Here is a 12,797-nt window from a genome sequence, read left to right as displayed (position 1 = left end):
CTCATCTCAGGAAAGGGCTCTAACTTCTTGGAAGTTCAACTGCCTCACCTCTGTAATGGAGTTGAGCTCACAGAACCAGGAAGAGCAAATGCAGGAACACAGAGCAAGCACACTATAAACTGTAAAGTAATAATGATGATGATGGTGATGACAGCAGTTGACCTCGACTGAAGGCCACGCAAGCCAGCACTGATCCAAACACCTCACACATATTATTACTCCTCACAACAACCCTAAGAGTCAGACACTATGATTATCCCCATTTTCTAGACAAGGACTAAGGCTCAAAGAGCCTAACCAGGACCTACCATCATGAAATGCACACGGCACTGGGCATGCTCTACCCAGTGTGTTGACGTGGGACATCCAAGCTGCGTCAACACAGCCAAACTGGAACGGCACTTCCCAGAAGCACCAGCATGAAAAGTAACAGGATGGGCTTCCCTGGTGGTGCAGCGGTTAAGAATCCGCCTGCCAAGGCAGGGGACACGGGTTAGAGCACTGGTCCAGGAAGATCCCACATGCCGCGGAGCAACTAAGCCTGTGTGCCACAACTACTGAGCCTGCACGTTGCAACTACTGAAGCCCGCACGCCTAGAGCTTGTGCTCCACAACAAGAGAAGCCACCGCAATGAGAAGCCCGCGCACCGCAACGAAGAGTAGCCGCCGCTCGCCGCAACTAGAGAAAGCCCGCGCGCAGCAACGAAGACCCAACGCAGCCAAAAATAAATAAATAAAATAAATTTATTAAAAAAAGAAAGGAAAAAAAAAAAAAAGAAAGGAAATGAATGAGCATTCTGCAATACAGGGGGCTTCATAAGAATGCAAACAGGAGGAGGTTCCCTCTCAGAGGGATTATCTGAGCAGCGAGCCCTGCCTCATTCTGAAACATAGAGTAGAATGTCCAGCAGCAGCACAGCCGGGAACAGTGCTAGAAGGGGACAGGTTTGAGGAAGGGCTGAGCTGCCGCCGCCCTCTGCGCCCTCCTCACCGCGTCACCCAGCCGGCCTGAACACCTTGTGGCTCTGCTCGTTCGCAGCTGAGTTCTGAGCAGACAAGACTGCCAGAAAAACACCTCCCATGAGTACTGTACGTTTACAGCCCAGTACTGTGTATCTAGATGAAACTACTGCATGAGTGATTTTGAGAACTAAAACAAATATATGGGAACTACAAGCTTTAAAAGATCTTAGATTAGCTTTGAAATTATTCTACGTACCTCGTATTAGTTCATAAATATTCATGTCCATAAGTTCACATATTAGTGCAAGAGAACCAGATTTTCTGTCACTGAAGAAGAAAGGTTTTTAAAATGTTTTTTTTTCTTGTCTTCATCAGAAAAAATAATCAAATATTTAATTCATTTGTAAACACTTCTGATAAACACAAAGCACTCCTACATCAGACAAAGTCCAAAGTGTAATGATTGAAACAGCAGAAGTTTTGATTTTTAATCAACGTTTCAGGCAAAAGTAATTTTAAATAATAGTAAAACCCTACTTCAGGCAAAAATTCTAAAAGCCCCCCTCCCCACAATTTTTAAAGAGAAGAGTCTTGAAAATAGAAAAGTAACTATCAGCAGAAAGAAGAAATGAGGTTTGAGGAGCTGCAGAAGCAAAACAAAGTAGGATTTGATTCACGCTCTGTGGCTGCAAGTTTAGTTTTAATTTACCTAAATGACTTCCATGTGATTGGCATACATCAGTGCAGGGAGCAAAACCCAAAATCCAGCCGAGACAAAAGGGAGGAAGGTGAGTCACATCACGCCCCTGCAGTGTCACCCCCGGGCCCTGCTCCAGGCGCCCCTGGTGGGGCTGGAACGGGTCCCCGCTGTCACTCAGGACTGTCAGGAGGCCCATGTGCAACCGTGCGCAGAAGTGCTTTGCAGAGTGCACATAAAGCACCCTCAGCACAGGCAGGGCTGTGACCATCACACGCAGACTGCGGTCTCTGGACCTGGCCCCAACTAATGGCTCAGAGCACGCGGGCCAGGACACCACACAGCCATGACAAGACATTGCATTTTGAGCTTAGAACTGTTCAGCCTCCTGATTAAAATCTCCTGCACTTTAACGGTCAGAGGCTGCGGTTTCTCGGCTGGTTGTACAGGCCAGGCTTCCTGCTGAGGGGCGCAGTCTCAGAGCTCCAGGCCAGGACCCCAGCCCCAGCCCCTGGCAGACAAGCCCCTCCAGACAAGCTGTGCTCTGCCTTCTTGATCAACAGGTAAACCTTACGGAAGCTACTCTATAATTAGAACAGAAATTAAAAATCCCCTGAAATTATGTCAACTGTAGTAAGAAAGGCTGCATGAGACCACACAGAGATGGCAAGTGGCAGCAATAAAGTGCAGTCCCTGAAAGAGGACAACAGGGGCTTTCCCAGTAGGTCACAACTCACACTCGGATGCCCAGGGCCACCACCGTCTACACAGAAGCCCAGCTGCTACAGGAGAGGAACCGTTTGAATGTTGTTTGCTTTTATGAGGTGGAGACACTGAAATGAAGGCCTTTCCACATTAGGACTCAGATACAGACACTGGTCCAAATAAGTAAGTGACTTAAGATAAAACAAAAATTATTATTCTCTGAGCTACAAAGCAAATATTTAAAATGTCTACCATGGTTTTCTTTCTTAAAAAGAGATTTAATAATTATCATCAAATTTAGATAATGTTTAAAGCCCCGAATATACTTACAAAACCACTTCATGCAACGTAAGAATGTTTGGGTGAGGATTCAGGTGCCTCAGTGCTTGTATCTCTCGTAGATTGTTCACTTGCTCAATACTATTGAGTAGGTAAAAATAAATAACTAATTTATAATTCAGGTCAACTTTAAAATCAGGGTTATCAAATCATTATTTATTGTCTACAATCACAACTGAAAAACTCAAAAATATTTCAAGCAAGTTAATCAGATTTTATTTCTCCCATCAGCAACTGATCTTAAGCATACCTCGTTTCTACATTATCTTATAAAACTCAAGGTTCTTATAGCTTTGGACATATATTCAAACTTTTCCCATCTAAGTTCCTGAAAGAATACCTTGGTAGTTTCTCTTACAATTAATAAATATAGAAACAGATACTAAAATTTCCTATTAATCAGTTTATAGGAACTAACTGAGCAATGTAAATACCATCTGAAAATAAAAATTTCACATTCACACCCAGTCTTTTATTTTTTTTTGAGATAAATATTTTAATTCAATATTTTTTTAAATTATTTTTTTAACATCTTTATTGGAGTATAATTGCTTTACAATGTTGTGTTAGTTTCTGCTTTATAACAAAGTGAATCAGCTATACATATACATACATCCCCATAACTCCTCCCTCTTGTGTCTCCCTGCCACCCTCCCTATCCCACCCCTCTAGGTGGACACAAAGCACCGAGCTGATCTCCCTGTGCTACGCGGCTGCTTCCCACTAGCTAACTATTTTACATTTGGTAGTGTATATATGTCCATGCCGCTCTCTCACTTCGTCCCAGCTTACCCTTCCCCCTCCCCGTGTCCTCAAGTCCATTCTCTGGTAGGTCCGCGTCTTTATTCCTGTCCTGCCCCTAGGTTCTTCAGAACCTTTTTTTTTTTTTTTTTAGATTCCATATATATGTGTTAGCATACGGTATTTGTTTTTCTCTTTCTGACTTACTTCACTCTGTATGACAGTCTCTAGGTCCATCCACCTCACTACAAATAACTCAATTTCGTTTCTTTTTATGGCTGAGTAATATTCCATTGTATATATGTGCCACATCGTCTTTATCCATTCATCTGTCGATGGACACTTAGGTTGCTTCCATGTCCTGGCTATTGTAAATAGAGCTGCAATGAACATTGTGGTACATGACTCTTTTTGAATTATGGTTTTCTCAGGGTATATGTCCAGTAGTGGGATTGCTGGGTGATATGGTAGTTCTATTTTTAGTTTTTTGAGGAACCTCCATACTGTTCTCCATAGTGGCTGTATCAATTTACATTCCCACCAACAGTGCAAAAGGGTTCCCTTTTCACCACACCCTCTCCAGCATTTATTGTTTGTAGATTTTCTGATGATGGTCATTCTGACTGGTGTGAGGTGATACCTCATTGTAGTTTTGATTTGCGATTCTCTAATGATTAGTGATGTTGAGCATCCTTTCATGTGTTTGTTGGCGATCTGTATATCTTCTTCGGAGAAATGTATATTTAGGTCTTATGCCCATTTTTGTACTGGGTTGTTTGTTTTTTTGATATTGAGCTGCATGAGCTGCTTGTATACTTTGGAGATTAATCCTTTGTCAGTTGCTTCATTTGCAAATATTTTCTCCCATTCTGAGGGTTGTCTTTTCGTCTTGTTTATGGTTTCCTTTGCTGTGCAAAAGCTTTTAAGTTTCATTAAGTCCCATTTGTTTATTTTTGTTTTTATTTCCATTTCTCTAGGAGGTGGCAGACCCAGTCTTCTTTCTTATCTTTTTTTTTTTCTCTTTACAACTTTTTTTTTTTTTTTTTAAAGATTTATTTATTGATTGATTGATTGCTATGTTGGGTCTTTGTTTCTGTGCTAGGGCTTTCTCTAGTTGCGGCAAGCAGGGGCCACTCTTCATCGCGGTGCGCGGGCCTCTCACTATCGTGGCCTCTCTTGTTGCGGAGCATAGGCTCCAGACGCGCAGGCTCAGTAGTTGTGGCTCATGGGCCCAGCTGCTCCGCGGCATGTGGGATCTTCCCAGACCAGGACTCGAACCCGTGTCCCCTGCATTGGCAGGCAGACTCTCAACCACTGCGCCACCAGGGAAGCCCTTCTTTCTTATCTTTAATGAAGGCTGTACATTTTTTCAATGTCATTCACCTGGGGAGAGGTGTTCTCTTGGCAGGTGTGTCTTACTGCGGGCTTTTCTTTATGAAGACTGCTCTGCCTGCCACCATGTTCACATCCCAAATTACAATACAAGTAATAGAGGCTGACGGCCTGAGGCTGGCTGTCACCACCCTCCAGACTGACTCTTACAAGAGACCCCCTTCCCCACGGCTGGGCCCATGGGGTCATACCCAGTCGAATGACTCCATCCACCAGAGACTTAGTTCCCTGACGAGGGATCGAACCCGGGCCCACAGCAATGAAAGCGCCGAGTCCTAACCACTGGACCACTGGGGAATTCTTAGAAAGTAAGTTTTTCTAACCAATCGAATCTGTAGGAAGGAAGTCCTCAAGGTAAAGGGGGAAAAGAAGTGGTTTTATTCCTATTAGATAAAATAGATTTCACAATAAGGATTGTTACCAGGTATGATTTCATGATGGTATAAAGGGCAGTACATCAGGAAGACATGACAATTATAAATGTGTATTTCTAAATAATAGAGGTTCAATATACAAGATGTAAAAACTGACAGAACTAAAGTAAGAGAGTTGGAGATTTCAACACCCCTCTACCATAACTGATAGAATAATCATTCAAAAAATCAGTAAAGATACAGAAGATCCTAACAGCATTATTAACCACCTTGACCTAACTGACATTTATATAACAGTATATTCAACACCTACAGATAAAATATGTTTTTCAAGTATATATGGAACACTCACTCAGAGGAACAAGATGCTGGACCAAAAGATAAATCTCAATAAATTTCAAAATGCTGAAGACTTATGGAACAGGTTCTCTGACCACAGTGGAATTAAATTAGAAATCACGAACAGTAAGCAATCTAGAAAATTCCTAAATATTTGCAAATTACATAACACACTTGTAAATAACCCATTGGTAAAGAAGAAATCACAAGGGAAATTAGAAAACATTTCCAAGCAAGTAATAAAGAAAGCACTTTTCAAAATGTATAGGAGGCAGGTAAAACAACGCTTAGAAGAATACTTATGGCTTTAAACGCTTATGTTAGAAAGAAAGAAATGGTTAAAATCAATGGTCTAAATTTTTGCCTTAAGAAGGCAGAATAAGAAGAGCAAATTAAATCCAAAGTAAGTTCAAGAAAAGCAATAATAGGGCTTCCCTGGCAGCGCAGTGGTTGGGAATTTGCCTGCCAACGCAGGGGACACGGGTTGGAGCCCTGGTCCAGGAAGATCCCACATGCTGCAGAGCAACTAAGCCCATGCGCCACAACTACTGAGCCTGCGCTCTAGAGCTCGTGAACCACAACTACTGAGCCTGCGTGCCACAACTACTAAAGCCTGTGTGCCACAACTACTGAAGCCCACGCGCCTAGAGCCCGTGCTCCGCAACAAGAGAAGCCACCACAACGAGAAGCCCGGGCACCACAATGAAGAGCAGCCCCCGCTCGCCGCAACTAGAGAAAGCCCACGCGCAGCAACGAAGACCCAACACAGCCAAAATTAAATAAGTTAATTTAAAAAAAAAGAAAAGCAATAATTAAGAGCAGAAATCAATGAAATACAAAACAAACAATAGAGAAAATTGACAAAGCCCAAAGTTGGTTCTTTGAAAAGATTAGTAAAACTGATAAACTCCCAGCAAGACCAATGGAGGAAAAAAAGACAAAAAACACAATACAACCAACTGATATCAGGAATGAAAGAGGGGATATCACAACAGATAGATATTGAAAAGAGAAGGGAGTATTATGAACTGTATGTCAATAAATAGGACAATTTAGGTTAAATGGACAAATTCCTTGAAAAACATAATTACCAAATCTGACATGAAATAAAATTGAAAATCAAAATAGCCCTATGTTTATCAAAGAAGCTGAATTTGTTACTGAAAGTCTCTGCACAGGTGACAGAAGTGTTCGAAAATGGTATTATGGTGATAGTTGCACAACTGCACAAATTTCCTAAAATTCACAATGGGTGGATTTTATGATATGCAAATTATATCTCAATAAAGCTTTAAAAAACCTTACAAAAATCCAAATTATTTGGTGGTGTTCTATTTGATTGTTGACTGTTCCATGGTGCAATGTACCATGTTATCACCCATTCCACTACTTCATTTTATTTCCAGCTTACTGTAACAAACACTGTAGGGGGATGGGAGTGAAAGCTTCCCACAAAGAAAACTTCTAGGCCCGGTGAATTATTTTAAACATTTAAGAAAGAAACACTCGGGCTTCCCTGGTGGTGCAGTGGTTAGGAATCCACCTGTCAATGCAGGGGACACGGGTTCGAGCCCTGGTCCGGGAAGATCCCACATGCCGTGGAGCAACTAAGTCCGTGCGCCACAACTACTGAGCCTGCGCTCTAGAGCCTGTGCGCCACAACTACTGAAGCCACGCGCCTACAGCCCGTGCTCCGCAACGAGAGAAGCCACCGCAATGAGAAGCCCGCGCACCACAATGAAGAGCAGCCCCCGCTTGCCACAACTAGAGAAAGCCCATGCGCAGCAACAAAGACCCAATGCAGCCAAAAATAAATAAAATTAATTAATTAATTTTAAAAAAATGAAAACATATAACCACAAGAAGTCTTGTATAAAGTTTTATAGCAGTTTTATTCAGAGCCGTCCAAAACCAGCAACAACCCAAAAGTTCCTCAACAGGAGACCAGATAAACAAGTTGTTTTGTAGTCATAGATTGGAAAGAATACTACTCAGGAGCAAAAAGGTATGAACTACTGGTATGACAGTATGGATGAACCTCAAGGACTTTATGCTGTGCTAAAGGAGCTGGACACAAGAGCACAGACTGTGAGATTCCATTTAATATGAATTTCTAGGGACTTCCCTGGTGGTACAGTGGGTAAGACCCCGCGCTCCCAATGCAAGTGGCCTGGGTTCGATCCTGGTCAGGGAACTAGATCCCGCATGCATGCAGCAACTAAGAGTCTGCATGTTGCAATGAGGATCCCGTGTGCCGCAACAAAGACCCGGTGCAACCAAATACATAAATAAATATTAAAAAACAAAGAATTGTATAATAATAACCAAGTGGGGAAGGAGACTGGGTGGAGGTATAGATTAAATAAAAATCACAGGGGCTTCCTTGGTGGCGCAGTGGTTAAGAATCCGCCTGCCAATGCAGGGGACACAGGTTCGGTCCCTGGTCCAGGAAGACCCCACCTGCCACGGAGCAACTAAGCCCGTGTGCCACAACTGCTAAGCCTGTGCTCTAGAGCCCGCAAGCCACAGCTACTGAGCCCACATGCCACAACTACTGAAGCCCATGCGCCTAGAGCCCATGCTCCGCAACAAGAGAAGCCACCGCAATGAGAAGCCCACACACCGCCAACGAAGAGTAGCCCCCGCTCACCGCAACTAGAGAAAGCCTGCACATAGCAATGAAGACCCAACGCAGCCAAAAAATAAAGAAAAAAAGAAATTTATTTAAAAAACAAACAACTTGGTCATGTTGCGGGCCTTACACAAGTAACTAACTTCGTTATCTCCAAACTGAGACTTTGAGCCACTGAGGAAAACGATCCTCGGGAGCCGAAAGCACCCCTCCTGACACAGTACTAATGAACTGGTGTATTATACCTTACCCGGACTTCCTATGAGCAAAGATTACTGCAAAAGCCATCAATTTCTGGGAGGAGGTGGGGTCAGAGGCCCCAAAACCAAGCTCCTCCTGCCTGTGTGACTCAGCGTGCTTTTCCTCTGTTACTGACTCTCGTTTCTCACATCACCCACACAACTGGGCGAGGTGACTGTGAGGGTTCCGTTAGGCAACGATAAGCAGAGCAGAAATGGATTTTTAAAGGAACCTAAAATTATTCTTCAAGTGAATAAGATTAAACTGTTTTATAATGATGATAGATATTCCGGAACTCTAAAAGCTAGAGATATTATTTTCACAGTTGAAAAACAAAAATAAAACCAAAGAACAGCATAAAACTTGTGGATCAAGGATCAGTGACACTGGACCATCCAATAAATTATTAGCAATAATATTCCTAGAAATGACACCAAAAGCAGTTGTCTTTCTTCTAGAACTTTCTTCCAGAAACTATAAAGTCATTTCTTCCTGTAAATCAGAAATAATAGCAATACCCTATTCATGTTAGAAGCTATGTGCAGTATGACTCATTCCAGATCCTCTATGGTCATCTTCTATTTGTTTTGATTTTTTTTAATATAAGTTTGTTTGTTTGTTTGTTTGTTTATTTTTGGCTGCGTTGGGTCTTCGTTGCTGTGCACGGGCTTTCTCTAGTTGTGGCGAGCAGGGGCTACTCTTCGTTGCGGTGCGCGGGCTTGTCACTGTGGTGGCTTCTCTTGTTGCAGAGCACGGGCTCCAGGCGCGCAGGCTCAGTAGTTGTGGTGCACGGGCTTAGTTGCTCCACGGCATGTGGGATCTTCCCAGACCAGGGCTCATACCCGTGTCCCCTGAATTAGCAGGCGGATTCCTAACCACTGTGCCACCAGGGAAGTCCTGTTTTGATTTGTTTTTTACTTTTAATTCTGAAATTATTTTAGACTAACAGAAGAGTTGCAACGATAGTAAAGGAAGTCCCCTTCACCTGGCTTCCCCTAATGTTAACATCTTACATAACATTTATCAAAACTAAAAATTAACATTGGTACAAATCTATTAACTACACTAGACACTTTATTTGGATTTCCCGGTTCTTCCACTAATGTCTTTTTCTCTTCCAGGATCCAGGAGACCACACTGCAATTAAGATGTCATGTCCCCTCAGTCACCTCCACTCTGTGACAGCTCCACAGTCTGTCTTTGTTTTTCCTTATCTTCACAGTTTTGAGGAGTACTGGGCATGTATTTTGTAGAATGCCCCTCAATTTGGTCTCTTCTGATGTATTCTCATAATTCAACTGAGATTATAGATCTTTGGGAAAGAATACCATGGAGGTGACATGCTCTTCCCATGCCACTTTATCAGAAGGTACATGATATCAGTATGTCTTATTACTGATGATGTTAATCTTAATCATTTAGTTAAGCTGGTATCTACCAGGTTTCTCATTGTAAAGTTACTATCTTTCCCTTTCTATTTTCTATTCTTTATCAGCAAGTCAGCAAGTCCAGCCCACAGTCAAACGGAAGGAAAATAAGCCCCACCTCCTGGAGGAAGGAATATCAAACAATTTGTGGATATAAGTTAAAACCACCACAGTAATTAATAAATATTTGGGAGGCGATCACTTGAGGCTGTGCAGAAATTCTGTTCCATTTATTTATTTAAACTCTTTTTGGCCACACCACAGGGCATGCAGGATCTCAGCTCCCTGACCAGGGATCGAACCCGTGGCCCCTGCAGTGGAAGCTCGGAGTCTTAGCCACTGGACCACCAGGGATGTCCCAGAAATTCTGTTCTCTTTAAAGTTTCACCTTACTAATTTTAGCATTCATCAGTTTATCTTGCCTGCAGAAATTATTACTATGTATTCTAATGACGATTTTCCATTCCCTCATTCCTCTGTATTTATGAATTAGAATTCTTCTATAAGGAAGAATTTTCCCCTCATCCCAATTTGTTTATTCATTCGGCCATTTATTTACATCAGTACGCACACTTGGTTATTTGAATGAAGAGGGAGAGAGAGACATGCACACATGGGTTAGTATACATACACACTAGCTCCGTCTGTTCAGAGGACCCAGACGTGCTGACATCCCAGGAGTAATGAGCACACCTGATGCCAAGGTCTTATTTTCTAAATACCTTTCTCCAATAAAAGGGACCAAAACTCCTTTGATAAATGGAAGATTCTAGGGGCAGGGAAAATACAAGATGAGCTTAGAGAATCTTGTAGTATCAAAAAGTAAAGAAGTGTTAAAAAAAAAAAAAAAAAGAAAATGATGGGTGATTTCAAAGGAACATAGGAGCCAACTTGAAAGTGCTCCCCACGGCCAGAGCGGGCTCAATTTTAGCCAGAACAATTATCAAATAAATAATGATAGCACTGGATTATAATCGCCTGTAGTTTTGGACATATGTATCAAGAGCAAATGAGAACTCACAAGAGAAAACCCAAAATCCAACTCCCCGTGGGTTCAGATTACACAGGCTAGCAGACACCTATCAGAACTAAGCTGGAGACTCTGTCACTGATTCTGGACATCAAAGGGCCACAAAACACCACCAGCTCAAAGTGCATTTCCTTTTAAGTAAAGGAAATATGTGACAATGGCTGACAATAACTCCCCCCCTCCATCAGTGGTATTTTATTTTAAAATATCTTTACTTATTATGGGATTTTAAAAGAAAAATATGTGTTCTAATCAACCACTTTTAAAGTTAAGACAATGAATTGTTTCTGAAATGTGACAATCACACGTCCTATAATGCAGGCCACCATCTAGTGAGTGTCTATCACGCGCCCCGCGTCGCCAGCTCCTGTCTCCTCGCTGCCTTGGTCAGTCCTCCAGCGCCTCACGACAGGAAGCCAAGGCTCGGGGGAACGAGGCACTTCCAGCATCGGGGGCCTGATGGATCCAGGACACGCTTCACTGCTAGGAAACCACGGCCCTCAGGGTAACTCCACATTCTCCCCAGGGACTGAGGTTACCCGAAGGTACTTTTCCAGATAAACGGAGTGTTTCCGCCTCCCCAGGGGACTGCCCTCAAAGCATTCTACTCTTCTTTCATGGGAATATTTCTAAAATGTTACAGATCCCTCTACCTTCCTGAAGGCACATCGGTGACCTAGTATGACCTCTCCTTGACGGCTGGCTCAACAGAGCGAACTCGACTGTGCATTGTTCTGACACAGCAACAACCCCAGGAGCGCCTAAAGTCTGCAGGCTGTTTGTCCAGTCCACTTTTGTATTTATCTCTTCACTGAAATAACACCTGGCAGGGCTTCTCTGGTGGCGCAGTGGTTGAGAATCTGCCTGCTAATGCAGGAGACACGGGTTTGAGCCCTGGTCTGGGAAGATCCCACATGCCGCGGAGCAACTAGGCCCGTGAGCCACAACTACTGAGCCTGTGCGTCTGGAGCCTGTGCTCCGCAACAAGAGAGGCCACGACAGTGAAAGGCCCGCGCACCGCGATGAAGAGTGGCCCCCACTTGCCACAACTAGAGAAAGCCCTCGCACAGAAATGAAGACCCAACACAGCCATAAATAAATAAATTTAAAAATAAAAAAATAAATAAAAAAAATAAAGGCAGAAAAAAATTTAAAAAAAAAATAAAATAAAATAACACCTGGCAAGTCCTGCTGTCTGCAAGTACATCTACCCCTGAACCCGACAGAGTTCCCTCTCCACAAACTGCAACTGATCACTCCCAGGGAATATATTTCTCTAATCCTATCTGAAACTCATTTTTCAATATATTCAATAGTAACTGATTTACAACTAATTAAATCACAAGGACCTCTAATATCTTTTTTTTTAAACTTTTTACTTTTTTTTTTTTTTTGACCACATGGCATGTGGGATCCTAGTTCCCCGACCACGGATCGAACCCACGCCCCCTGCATTGGAAGCGCAGAGTCCTAACCACTGGGCTACCAGGGAAGTCCCCAGACCTCCAATATCTTAAATCTAAGGTTTCAATTATAAAAATCCAACATACACACAACTCTTAGGAACATATAGACTGTTTAAAGTGAGGCATACTTCTACCACTTAAATTCTTTGTGACCATCAATCATTGATATTGTAGTAAACTTGGACATGAATAAACTCCACTACGATAACATAAAATTAGCCTATAATCCTCACTGCCCAAAGAACTCTGTTATGACATGTTATCACATGAATACAATTTTCCCATTAAGTTGCTCTCATCGATTTAAACCTGTGTCTGCAGATGTAGAGAACAAACGTATGGACACCAAGGGGGGAAAGTGGCGGGGGGTGGTGGTGGTGGTGGGATGAACTGGGAGATTGGGATTGACACGTATACACTAATATGTATAAAATGGATAACTAATAAGAACG

At 42.6% G+C, this 12,797-nt stretch overlaps 1 protein-coding gene across 1 annotated transcript in view; it reads right to left on the bottom strand.

The window, feature by feature from the left end:
- MOK (MOK protein kinase) overlaps positions 1-12,797 on the bottom strand; it is a 57,181-nt gene that overhangs the window by 19,741 nt on the left and 24,643 nt on the right. The window contains exons 3-4 of the mRNA XM_068540388.1: positions 2,696-2,785; positions 1,220-1,290 (exon numbers count right to left, since the gene is read on the bottom strand). Coding sequence (XP_068396489.1) covers positions 1,220-1,290; positions 2,696-2,785 — 161 coding nt within the window. The remainder of the gene's footprint in view (positions 1-1,219; positions 1,291-2,695; positions 2,786-12,797) is intronic.

This window comes from Eschrichtius robustus, chromosome 1 (assembly GCF_028021215.1).
Source record: "Eschrichtius robustus isolate mEscRob2 chromosome 1, mEscRob2.pri, whole genome shotgun sequence".
NCBI lineage: Eukaryota > Metazoa > Chordata > Mammalia > Artiodactyla > Eschrichtiidae > Eschrichtius > Eschrichtius robustus.
Note: the sequence above shows the minus strand (reverse complement) of the source record. Positions and strands in the feature narration are given on the sequence as shown.